This window comes from Rhineura floridana, chromosome 3, assembly GCF_030035675.1.
Source record: "Rhineura floridana isolate rRhiFlo1 chromosome 3, rRhiFlo1.hap2, whole genome shotgun sequence".
NCBI lineage: Eukaryota > Metazoa > Chordata > Lepidosauria > Squamata > Rhineuridae > Rhineura > Rhineura floridana.
The window spans coordinates 218,785,254-218,797,158 of record NC_084482.1 but is presented as its reverse complement, the minus strand read 5'-3'; the positions used below and the strand labels follow the sequence as shown (position 1 = coordinate 218,797,158).

The 11,905-nt window shown below is 44.4% G+C and overlaps 1 protein-coding gene across 2 annotated transcripts; it reads right to left on the bottom strand.

Annotated features, from left to right (window-relative positions):
* Positions 1–3,366: 3,366 nt before the first annotated feature.
* On the bottom strand, positions 3,367–11,638 carry LOC133381670 (zinc finger protein 397-like). 2 transcript variants are annotated; one of them, XM_061621041.1, is made up of 3 exons: positions 11,010–11,638; positions 10,690–10,813; positions 3,367–6,863 (listed from the first exon to the last, which is right to left on the bottom strand). In XM_061621041.1, the coding sequence occupies exons 1-3, from the start codon at positions 11,391–11,393 to the stop codon at positions 6,298–6,300; spliced, it is 1,074 nt and encodes a 357-aa protein (XP_061477025.1). In that variant the 5' UTR covers positions 11,394–11,638; the 3' UTR covers positions 3,367–6,297. The 2 variants fall into 2 exon arrangements, with proteins under 2 accessions (XP_061477025.1, XP_061477024.1); XM_061621040.1 differs by having other exon boundaries at positions 3,368–6,863; positions 10,980–11,637.
* Positions 11,639–11,905: the final 267 nt, after the last annotated feature.

Below are 11,905 nucleotides of genomic sequence, written 5' to 3'. Positions count from 1 at the left end.
TAAGTTTATACCCTACCCTTCCTCCCACAGGGAGCCCAGGGCAGCAAACAAAAACACTAAAAGCACTTTAAAACATATTAAAACAAAACAACTTTAAAAACTTATTAAAACAAAACATCTTAAAAACATCTTTAAAAACAATGTTAAAAATATCTTTAAAAACAATTCCAGCTCAGATGCAGACTGGGATAATGTCTCTACTTAAAAGGCTTGTTGAAAGAGGAAGGTCTTCAAAAGGCATCAAAAAGATAGCAGAGATGGTACCTGTCTAATATTTAAAGGGAGGGATTTCCAAAGTGTCAGCGCCACAAGCATGGGCAATGGGCAGAGATGATGGGAGCTCTAGTTTAATTTGGACCGCCAAAAGGTCCCCACATCTGGTGGACATGAAACTATCTGGGACGCAGTGCTCTTTTCAAATAAGTGTGTCACCTGCTGAACTTCAAGTGATTGTGCCACTCGGAGCAGAGCCTCATCCTATGTTTTAAGATAACACTTGTGGGAGGAGCCACATGGAAGAAGTTGGTTGGCATGAAACATTGAATCTAGACAACAAAGGGCTCTAAATGCACCACCATTGCATCCCATAATTGACTGGGAGCCAGAGGAGCTCTTTTCAAACAGCTATGATGTTTCTCTGTGATGCTGTTATTTGGACTCCAGTTTAAACAGCTGTTTGAGGGGTGAGAGTAGCTGGGATTGGTGGAAAATAACCATATCTTCCTATTCAAATTTATTTTCCCCAGAGAAGTGTTTACACTTCCAATTGTGTAAGAGGGATACGGATTGGATCTGCTTGGTACAGGTTTGATGGCATTCCATCGAACTGGCAGGTGGTTTAGTTCTGTGTTCATTTGTTTTCCACTACCTTCTGCTTTTACCATTGCACAAAGAGCAGGCTTGTCAATTTCACATTAGCAAAGCAAAGAACAAGCTGGTCAGGTTCGCATTGTATGATAACCTCAGTTTCATCATTTTAGTTTCTAATGATAGTTCTGGACTAGATGTTTGTTTTGTTGTGGGTGTATTCTGCAACATGTTCTTGACACAATAATGGTGGTGAATTTATTCTGGTTTACTTTGTTCTGCAAAGCTTCCCCAATAAATCGCTGTCCAGAGGGGCCATAGCACAAGAAAATCGGGACAAAAATAAGGCAGAACATTTGTGGCATAAAATGTTATGGGACTCAGTTGGATGTTACAGGATATGCACCGATTGGAAATGGAGGAGTGTGACTGCACCAAAACATTTGCAGTCTTGAAAACAGGATCACATTATTGGTGAATTTATAAAACAAAACAGGGGTTCAAGCAGTTTCCCAGGGTTTGGTTTCCTTGGAATGAAAGTCAGCAGAGACTGTGGTGTCTTTTATGAGGTAAGGTTTATTTACATATATACACAGCTTAAGCTTAAGATGGAGGGGTTCACAGCATTAACAGTCCAACAGATTTTGCTTATTCCATTAGGAATTCCATTAGGCTAGTAGAGAGGCACCGCAAAGCATTAACAGCCCATGATATCTTGCTCCCAAAAGGCCATCGCTTTGGGGGTTCAGACACAGAGAGCAAGCAAGCCTCTCATCTGTTTTCAGCTCTGAGCCTTTCCTCAGACTAACTCTAACACTGAATCCCTCTGTAGCTGTGAGTTATGCTTCATGTTTATCCATCTATCATCTATCATCTATGGTAATATACACAACTGGCCTGATGAATATCTCCTCGCAGTCTCTGCTGTACACCCTGATCAGCTTGGCACATCAGTGGATGCACTCAGAAGATGGATCAGCTTTAGCACAGCTCCAGGTGTGGACAGAGCCTTTGGATGTTGCACATGCAGTCATCACAGACAGAGGGACATCCATGTACCCATCAGAGACCTTTTGCAAGCATAGCAGAGCATTGTCATGGCCCCATCGGAGGACTCATCAGATGAGGATGACTCAGGAGTAACAGCAGTAGACCCAGAAGCAGCAGACCCAGAAGGAGAAATGGAGGAAACTCCTGAGAACTCAGCTCCTTCTCCCCCTCAGCTGCAGAGCACCCCAGACACAGCTGAAGCCCTTCAGCCAGACGCAGGCAGTGAACAGGATACTCCCCCCTCACCTGCAGAACATAGACAGCAGAAGGTCAGGCAGAAGAGGGGCAGGCCTGTCTACTTAAGGCCAAAATGCTGATGGCTCACACCTGCTGACAAACCTGCTCCTTAAAAGACAAACCTTGGCCTCAGCTTGTTGCTGACTACAACGTCAGGAGTGGCTTCGTGTGTTTCCAGATTCCCTGAACCTTATCTTGGACTGACCCCTTGGCAACTGAACCCGGACCTCTACTGACCTCACTTCTGGACTTCTGGCTTGGCATGTAAGCTTGGAAAGGGCCTTGCCCTTATCATGCTTCATCCTCGTTAGCCTGGCAGATTTACGACCAAGCTGCCAGCTAAGGACTTTCCCGCCCTGGTAAATACCCGGGAATGTCCGGCCCCCGCCTGCACTGCTGTCTCTGTGTAGAGCTGACAAGCATCAGGTTTCACAATGTTACTTTGCTGGACACTGAATTTTGGTTTCTGATTCACACTAGCTCCTTAACTCCATTTGGTTTGGTGTAGCTGATTTTATGATGTTATGGTTCATGTTTGTTTTGTTTTTATGTACATGATTAAGTGGTATATAAACGTTTTAAATAAATTAAATAATAAACAAGCCTCAGGCACCCAATAGCACTGGAAAATTCCCTTTAGTTCCCCCAAACTCACTTTTATCATTCTGCCCCACTGATTCTATTTATAATTCCTCACTGTTTATAATTTTGTACTGACTGAAACTTTCCCCACAAAGTTTTTACTTCAGTTTTATTTTCCACATGGATCCTCTTCCATGGATTCCCCCAGCAATCTGCACTGTGCCAAATCTAAACCATTCTGTTAATCCTTTTAACTAAGACAGCAAAGAATTGCTTCAACAATGAGAGGCAGGTGATGGAAACCAGTTTCATTTCAAATACACTCTAGTCAAACCAAGGTGCTTATAAAAAAGGAGAATAGCATTGATTCAGGAATAACCAGAATCTCTTGAGGTCACAACATTTACAGCATAATCCTATGCACGTCCACGCAGAAGGAACCCCTACTGAGATTAATAGAATCTACTCCCAGAAGTGCATATATGATTGAAGCTCTAGCAGATCTGAAAGTCCATATCAATCATCATCATGTCCTTCAGTGTGGCAGCACCTACACTTTGGAACTCCCAGCCAATTGATATTCAGCAGGAGCCTTCACTGCGTTGTTTTAGGTGCTTGCTGAAAAAATTATTTGTTTAAGCAAACCTACCCAGGCTTGCTCAAAAATTCATGATTTTAGGAAGTATAGTCATTTTTTAAATTACTGATTTTATATTTTAAAATCTGCATGCAACTTGTTTTAAATGTTTGCTTTAATCAGTATTTTTAATGACTCTTTTAGATTATCTTTTGGAGGTCTTTTGTTCAGAGTGGTAAGCGGTGGTAACGCGGCCAAAGCTCTGCTCACGGCCGGAGTTCGATTCCAACGGAAAGAGGAAGTCGAATCTCTGGTAAAAGGGGTCGAAGTCCACTCAGTCTTCCATCCATCCGTGGTCGGTAAAATGAGTGCCTGGCATACGCTGGGGGGTAAAGAAAGGCCAGGGAAGGAACCGGCAATCCCACCCCATATATACGGTCTACCTAGTAAACGTCACAAGACATCACCCTAAGAGTTGGAAACGACTCGCACTACAAGTGCGGGGACACCTTTACCTTCAAGTAGTATATACATTCTGTTCAATAAATAAATAAAAATCCTAGCGAGCTGTCACTTGTAGCTGCTTTTTCAGCTGTAAGTGACTGGGCCTCTTTATCCATTTGCATTTCCTGCCTCTTTGAGGGCAGCAATGCAACATCTGGAATAGCACAGAACACAAGGCACTTGTTTTTACTGTGGTAAAAACAGGGTTTACCAATGCAGGGCACATGAGTGCCCTTCTGAGCCCCCTTTGTCATTTGGTGGTGAGGGTGGTTACCTTTTTCTCCCTTAAAAAGTGCAAGGATGTAAAGGAGGAAGTTGGAAGAGTGACAGTCTTTCCCATTTCCTTTTTCACCTCTATGTACTTTTCAAGGCTCAGGTTAATTCAGGGGTCGCCAACCATTTTTAACCCTGAAGGACCCTTGGATTTTTGAGGAAGTGCCATGGGCACCACCCCCTCTGGTCACTTCTCTCTCCCTTCCTCTAACTCATCAAAACCAAAACAAAACACATGCACAAAAACAGGGGGAGGAGCCAGGAAATTGGGCACCAAATTTGTGATTTATTTATTTTTTAGGAAGGAAACCCAGCAATCTTCTCAGCAAACCCAGTAAGCAAAGTTAAGTGATTTCAAAATAACCTTTTTTTAAACTTTAATTTTTTTCATATAACTACAGGTCTATGTATCGGGGGGGGGAATCTATAGATGCAAAAAGTAATGAAAAGCTTTCCTCCACCACCACCACCCCAAAATCTGGCAATATTCTGGATACAAGCAAAAATGCCTGCTCTGGATAAAGCTCTTTCCACAACCTCGGCATTTCCTTCCTGTTCTGTATGCATTATTTGATGTTGTGTAAGAACAGTTACCAAACCTACTGAACTTTTGTCCCTAAGATCAGCTTCCATGCTTGACTGAAAAGTGGCCAATGTAAAACCAATTTATAAAAAGAGATTTGCAGATGAAGGATCTGGGAAATTATAGGTCAGTTAGCTTAACGTCTGTTCTGTGGAAATTGATGGAAAGCATTAAAGTCAGACACAGAGTAGAACAGAGCTGTTGAACCTGTGTCACTCCAGATGTTGCTGGACTACTCACCCATCATCCCTGACCATTGGTTGTAATGGCTGAAGCTGATAGGAGCTGTAGTCCAGCAACATCTGGAAGGCTAAAGGTTCCTCACTCCTGATAAAGAACAAGCCTTGCTAAAGCAGAACCAGCATGGCTTCTGCAAGGGTATGTCCTATCTCACTAACCTATGAGAGTTAGTGGGACAGGACAAAATTGTACAAGATACAAAATTGTTCAAGGTGGTTAAAACAAAAAGTGTTTTTAGTGAGGAGCTCCAAAATAATTTCTCCGAACTTGGTGAATGGGCACAAAAACAGCAAATGCAATTCAATATAAACAAGTGAGAAGTGATGCCAAAAAAAATCTCAATTTTACATATACACTAACAGGGTTTGAACTGGTAGCAACTAATCCAGAATGAGACCTTAGGAGTCTGAAAGGACGGCTCAATGAAATTTCAACCCAGTGTGTGTAAAAAAAGGCAAATTCCATGTTAGGGATGGTTAGGGGATTGAAAAGAAAACCGATTATCATACCGCTGTTATACAACTCTATGGTGCAACTGCATTTGAAATAAATTCTAGTCGCCTCACCTCAGAAACATTAGGGCAGGTGGAAAAGCGCAACGAAAATGATGAAGGGGCTGGAGCAACTTCCCTTTGTGTAATGGTTACAACATTTTAAGCTTTTTAGTTTAAGGGAAATGTGAGTTAAGAGTCGGCACGATAGAAGTAAAATGCCAGTTGCTGGAACTCACTAGTCAGGATAGTTGCACTTAGATCCTGCTTACAGGCTTCCTATAGGCATATGGTTGGTTAAGAACATAAGAACATAAGAAGAGCCTGCTGAATCAGGCCAGTGGCCCATCGAGTCCAGCATCCTGTTCTCACAGTGGCCTACCAGGTGCCTGGGGGAAGCCCGCAAGCAGGACCCGAGTGCAAGAACACTCTCCCCTCCTGAGGCTTCCGGCAACTGTTTTTCAGAAGCATGCTGCCTCTGACTAGGGTGGCACAGCACAGCCATCACAGCTAGTAGCCATTGATAGCCCTGTCCTCCATGAATTTGTCTAATCTTCTTTTAAAGCCATCCAAGCTGGTGGCCATTCAAGCATCTTGTGGGAGCAAATTCCATAGTTTAACTATGCGCTGAGTAAAGAAGTACTTCCTTTTGTCTGTTCTGAATCTTCCAACATTCAGCTTCTTTGAATGTCCACGAGTTCTAGTATTATGAGAATAGGACGTTGGACTCGACATGCCTTTGCCCTGATCCAGCTTCAGAGCTGTTCCTCTGTTCTTAGGAAGCTTTTTCCCTACCTGAGCAGTTGAACAGATTGTCCTGCGTATGGATTGTTCAATGTAACCTCAGGCTTTTATCTGTCCTGAACCTCTTTCCAAATTCTGAATAAGTCTTTGTTTCTTTTTCCCCATGTAAACTCTGATGGCTTGTAAGGGTTGTACTGTGACTGGTTGCATTATAAGGCATTTCCACTATGAATTCTTTGATGAGAGCAAAGCTCTGAATTGTACTTGAAGTTCTTCCCACACTCTGAGCATTGATATGGTCTCTCCCCTGTGTGGATTCTTTTATGTCTTCTAAGGTTTGTGCTGCGACTGAAACTCTTTCCACACTCAGAGCATTTATGAGGCCTGTCCCCTGTGTGGATTTTGTAATGCACTCTGAGGTTTTTATTCTCACTAAAGCTCTTGCCGCATTCAGAGCATGTATAGGGTTTTTCCCCTGTGTGAATTCTCTCGTGTGAGCAAAGCTCTGAACTCCACCTGAAGCTCTTTCCACACTCTGAGCATTGATATGGCTTCTCTCCAGTGTGAATCCTTTGACGTTTGCTTGATTTACCAGTTACAATCCTTCCATATAGAGAAATCTGATTCCTTTTGTTTCCTGGGTGACATTCTTGTAGCATTGGGATTTCACGGAAGCAAGTCCCTTCAGGAGCAATGGATCTATTCCCCCATGTCTGTTTCATTTCAGTTTCTCTCCTCTGCTGTTCACCTTCTTCCTCATTCTCCCTCCCATCATCTGCAGAAATAAAGAGAGAAATCAGTCTTCCTGTCAGGAAACACACCCAACTACATGCTCTGTCAATAATGGAATAGGTGAGACTTAGAGGATAGCACCAGGTGCCTTTCACCACCTGGGAGGAAGACAAAGGAAGTGGGAGGACACCTGAGCCTGTTAGCTACCTGGACCCATTCAAGATGCTAGTTCTCAAGTATCAATGCCCAAAATGGCGTAGGGCCAGCATACCTCATAGATGGCTTTCTGATCTTTTTGTTTCTTTCTAATAAGTGTGGGGGACCTGTGGCCCTCCAGATATTTCAGTACTACAACTCCCATCAGCCAAAGCATGGCCAATGGCTAGAAAAGATGGGAGCTATAGTTCAGCACCATCTGGAAGTATCTGGTTTATAAGATCACTTGGTCATTCTAACATTTGACCAATCTTTGGTGGTAGTAGGACAAAAAAGAAATGCTGTTGGCATTATTGTATTTAGGGTGATTAAAATGGTTCCCTTCTTATTCTGTTTCTACTCCCAGGAGAACACCTTTCACTTTGCTAAACTGTTTCTTCTGTCCTGTTTCTCTTGCTGGGTCTGATTTTCTATCTGAATTTAATGAGCGTGACATATTGTTCTATCTGAATTCATTCTGCTCATCTTATGTTTTGAGATGAGTGACACATTTCTGAACCACCTTTTTAAGCCACCGTTGCAAAGAGATAGTACATAAAATAAAAACCCTTTAAATTGAAAAACAGCAGTAATTTGGAGGTGTAATAATAAATAGTCAGATTCACTAGTCAAAGCATAAAAAACCCCAAAGATCGCTCCCAAATCCATCATAGAATTACAGTAGAGTTGGAAGGGGCCTATAAGGCCATCAAGTCCAACCCTCTGCTCAATGCAGGAATTCAACTTTGTTAAGTCTTCCCTTCAAACTCTCACCTAACCCCGTGAAAAATACTGTGCATATGTTTATGTTTTGTACTTTGAAAAAGGGGTTTGTGACCTTGATGTCAAGAGTGTAACTGTCAAAGTTTGAGGCCCTTGTCCTTTTACTATGTTGCAGGCCTGTTTAGAAGTAGCTGCTCGGTGACAGGCTCTGAAATGGGAGAGAGAGAGGATAGCTTTGAGTATTTATAGGCCTGGCCTACATCAAGTAAATTCATCCCAACTGGCCTGAGAAACAACAGCCTCTTGTTGGCTGGAGGTTCTAATCAGTGAAAAATGGCAGTTAACTGCCAGTTGGGAGAAATATTATTGGTTAGGGAAGTCTGTTCATGAGGGAAGTGTGAGGCAAAGATCAAGAAACTTGAGGGGGGAAATGTGCAGTGGAGGCCTGAATATACTTTGCTGGTGAAGACCTACAGGAAGGGTCGTGTGAGGCTACAAGGCTGTCCTGTGTAAAGGTCTGACCAGAAGACAGTCGCACAAGCAGACTTTTAAAATTAGCTAAACTGTCCAAGCAGCCAGAGGTACAAGCAGAGAAACTATAGGGTCAGAGGCATTTTGTCCCCAGTAGATGGACCGGGTAGTGAAAGAATTTGGCTAGGGGTTAGAGGTTTAAGACATTCGGCCTGAGGTAAAAGCCTCTTAGAGGCTGGTGCCGGTGACAGCATCTCTTGAGGTTTTAGGAACGGTCACGTTTTAATATTTCAGTGTGCAGTGAGGGAAAATGGTTGAACACATTTGAGATGTAAATGTAAATATCAGTATTCCTTTTATGTGCATAAAAACCCCTTTAATAAGCAATAAACACATTAGCTAATAGTTCATTCTCTTTCCAGCGGTAGTGCCAATCTGAAGGAGGATTGCGAGGCATTGTTAAGGAAATGGGGGCTGCAGAAAAGGGTCCCGTTGAGGAGCTCATGAGTTATTGTGGCAGGGAGTTCCACAGAGCTGTATCCAATGCCAGCCCCTCTGAGAGAAGATCAATCAAAGTTAACGGATGTGACTAATTTAGTTTCATTCATTTCTGTGGTTCTAACATAGACCCTGGAATACAAAAATGAAAGAGGCATGAAAGTCTACACTTTTGTTCATACACAGCAAAGCCGAGGGAATCATGCTTTTTACCATCTTCGATTGGTAGCCCAGCTACGTCCCTATCTGGACAGTGACGACCTCACTTCAGTTGTTCATGCTCTGGTAACTTCTAGATTGGACTACTGCAACGCGCTCTACGTGGGGCTGCCCTTGAAGACTGTTCGGAAACTACAGCTAGTCCAGAATGCAGCGGCCAGATTGTTGACGCATAAGATGCTCATATAACACCTGTTCTGGCCTGTCTGCACTGGCTTCCTATTTGTTTCCGGGCTAGATTCAAAGTGCTGGTTTTGACCTATAAAGCCCTACACGGCATGGGACCGCAATACCTGGTGGAACGCCTCTCCCAATATGAACCTACCCGTACACTACGCTCAACATCTAAGGCCCTCCTCCGAGTACCATCCCATCGAGAGGCTCGGAGGGTGATGACTAGAACCAGGGCCTTTTCAGTAGTGGCCCCCGAACTGTGGAACTGTCTCCCTGATGAGGTGCGCCTGGCGGCGACGCTGCTATCTTTTCGGCGCCAGGTGAAAACCTTTTTATACTCCCAGGCATTTTAAAGTGTATTTTAAACAGCATTTCCGTATTTTGGATGTTGTTTGGTTCGTTATTGTTTGTTTTATTATTATTATTATTTATTGTATTTATATATTGTGCTTGTTTTTATCTTTTTGTACATCGCCCAGAGAGCCTTCGGGCTTAGGGCGGTATATAAATTAAATAAAATAAATAAATAAATAAATATTCCCCTATAAGTGGTGGAACCCCATTTCCCTACAAACTCAAACACAGACTGTCCCCCTCCTTCTCCTGAGAGAAAGCAACAGAACATCAGTCACCTCGGGGATTTGGAGTGAGGCTTCATTGGAATATGAGGAAGCCGGAACAGGGGAAATTATGCTCCCGGAAATGAGCACTGGACAGGAAACAAAGCAATGCAATAAAACAAATTCATGTCCAGGCAAATGTAATAATTCAGTGTGCGGTGAGGGGGGGAAATTATCTCCCCACACTGGCTCTTTTCAAAGTGCTGCATTGGACTTGGACCGATGGTCTTAAAAGTGTATGAATTTTATAACACTTTTACACCGTAAGTCACCTCGAAATTATTTTCAGTAGTAGGCATCAAAGAAATTTTGTTGTTGTTATTTGATTTATATCCCGCCCTTCCTCCTGGCAAGAGCCCAGGGTGGCAAACAAAAGCCCTAAAAACTTTAAAACATCATAAAAGCAAACTTTAAAACGAAACACCTTTAAAACGTTTCTTAAAAAAAGCTTTCAAAACATAGTCTAAGATTTTAAAAAAGGAGGTTTAAAAACATATTAAAAAGCAATTCCAACACAGACGCAGACTGGGATAGGCCTCAAGTTAAAAAAGGCTTGTTGAAAGAGGAATCGTTATTACTATGGCCAGCCAGAACTCCCCATTTAGCCCATGAGTCTGTTTTGGGCAAGTCATCCTCACGTGTGCTGCAACTGACATCATGCATGAAAACAGGTATGGGGCAGGTAAAGATGCAGCTGAGTCAAAGAGGATTAGGAGATGCCGCCGATCAGCTGATTGATGGTACCTCCAAAGCCCAGCGCACAGCACTTTTGCAAGCCCCGACAATCAGCTGATTGTCTGTGCAGGGCGTTGTCAGATGACTGACAGGGGGCAAGCCATGCCCACCTGTCACATTTGGCCCACAGAGGGTGGGGGAGAGAAGAATCACAAGCTCAGGGGGAAAACAAACAGCAGGCAGCACATTCAAGAGGCTGGGATCAAGTTGGAATAGGCAGCTGCTAATCCTCACCCAGCGAGACAGCTCCTCCGTCGCCCTCCAGGACGATCCACCTGAACAGCGGTCTCTGCGAGGGATCCAGCGTGGGATTCTCTGTCTCGGGGAAGCTGCCGGCCACTGCTGGCCACCCCTCCACCTGAAACAAGAGCAATGAGGATCCGAGGCAGGGAAGGAGAAGAGGCACTAGGGAAGGGAAGGAACGGGGCAGGCAAAGGATGGGACAAAAATGGCCGGGGAGTTTTAGGATGATCGTTCCACACATACTCGGCTCCTCAGGCACCCGAGGATGAAAACACACCCACCAGCTCCACTTCCTCCTTCTTGCACTCCACCTTGCCCAGGAGGAAGCCTTCCGCCAGGGCCACCGCCTGAGAACTGGTCTCCGGACCACACTCCCTGACCCAGCTCTCCATCTCCGGGGGCAGGATGGCCAGGAACTGCTCCAGGATCACCAGGTCCAGGATCCGAGCCTTCGTGTGGTTCTCTGGGTCCAGCCACCGGCAGCAAAGGTCGTGGAGTCGGCTGCAGACTTCTCGGGGTCCGTCGGCCTCCCAGTAGCAGAACTGCCTAAAGCGCCTGCATGGCTCCTCCGAGCTGCTGTTGTCTTCATGCAGGACCATCTCCATTTTCCCTTCCCAGAATTCCCTGCTGATGCCAGCCTGGGTGGCATCCAGGCCGTTTTTTGCTGCTGTCCCGGCAGGGCCTTCCACGTCCATTCAGGCCCAAAGGATCTACTTGCTCTTGAGCAACTTCCGTTCATAGGTTGAGAACTGCGTGAAGAGGCCACTCTTGGTCTGAAAGCTTACAAGTCTTCCTTACAGCAGACAAGGAGATACCCTTAAGATTCCCAGCTTGGTGCTTCCTGAGATCAATTCCAGCTTCTCCCTGAGGGAAGGGATGCAAGTCCCAAGAATCAGAGACAGCACCACAGACCAAAGCGCTGATACCATGCCCTCACTTAGAAGAAACACCTTCTCCTTTGCATTTGACCTCCTGTCAGAGGAAGAGCTCTGTATAACTCAAAAGCACACATTCTCTGAACACTTGCAGAGTCCAATCAAGCCTTGGAAGTCTTTCTGTTTATGGAAATTGGCTTATATCAGGGCTGAGGAACCTCTAGCTCAAGGTCAATCTTGGCCCCCCAACGGGGTCCACTTTGGTCCATGGGTCCATTTCCACCAAGCCACACCTGCCTGTCAATCAGCTGACCCCTCTGGGTGTCATCAGC

Bases quoted from the DNA above. Each gene is read 5' to 3' on its own strand.
- LOC133381670 (XM_061621040.1), bottom strand. From the start codon at position 11,393: ATGGACGTGGAAGGCCCTGCCGGGACAGCAGCAAAAAACGGCCTGGAT. The intron at 10,814-10,979 runs GTGGGTGTGTTT...CTCTTGTTTCAG, and splicing joins AGAAGGAGGAAGTGGAGCTG to GTGGAGGGGTGGCCAGCAGT. The intron at 6,864-10,689 runs GTGAGGATTAGC...TTATTTCTGCAG, and splicing joins CGGAGGAGCTGTCTCGCTGG to ATGATGGGAGGGAGAATGAG.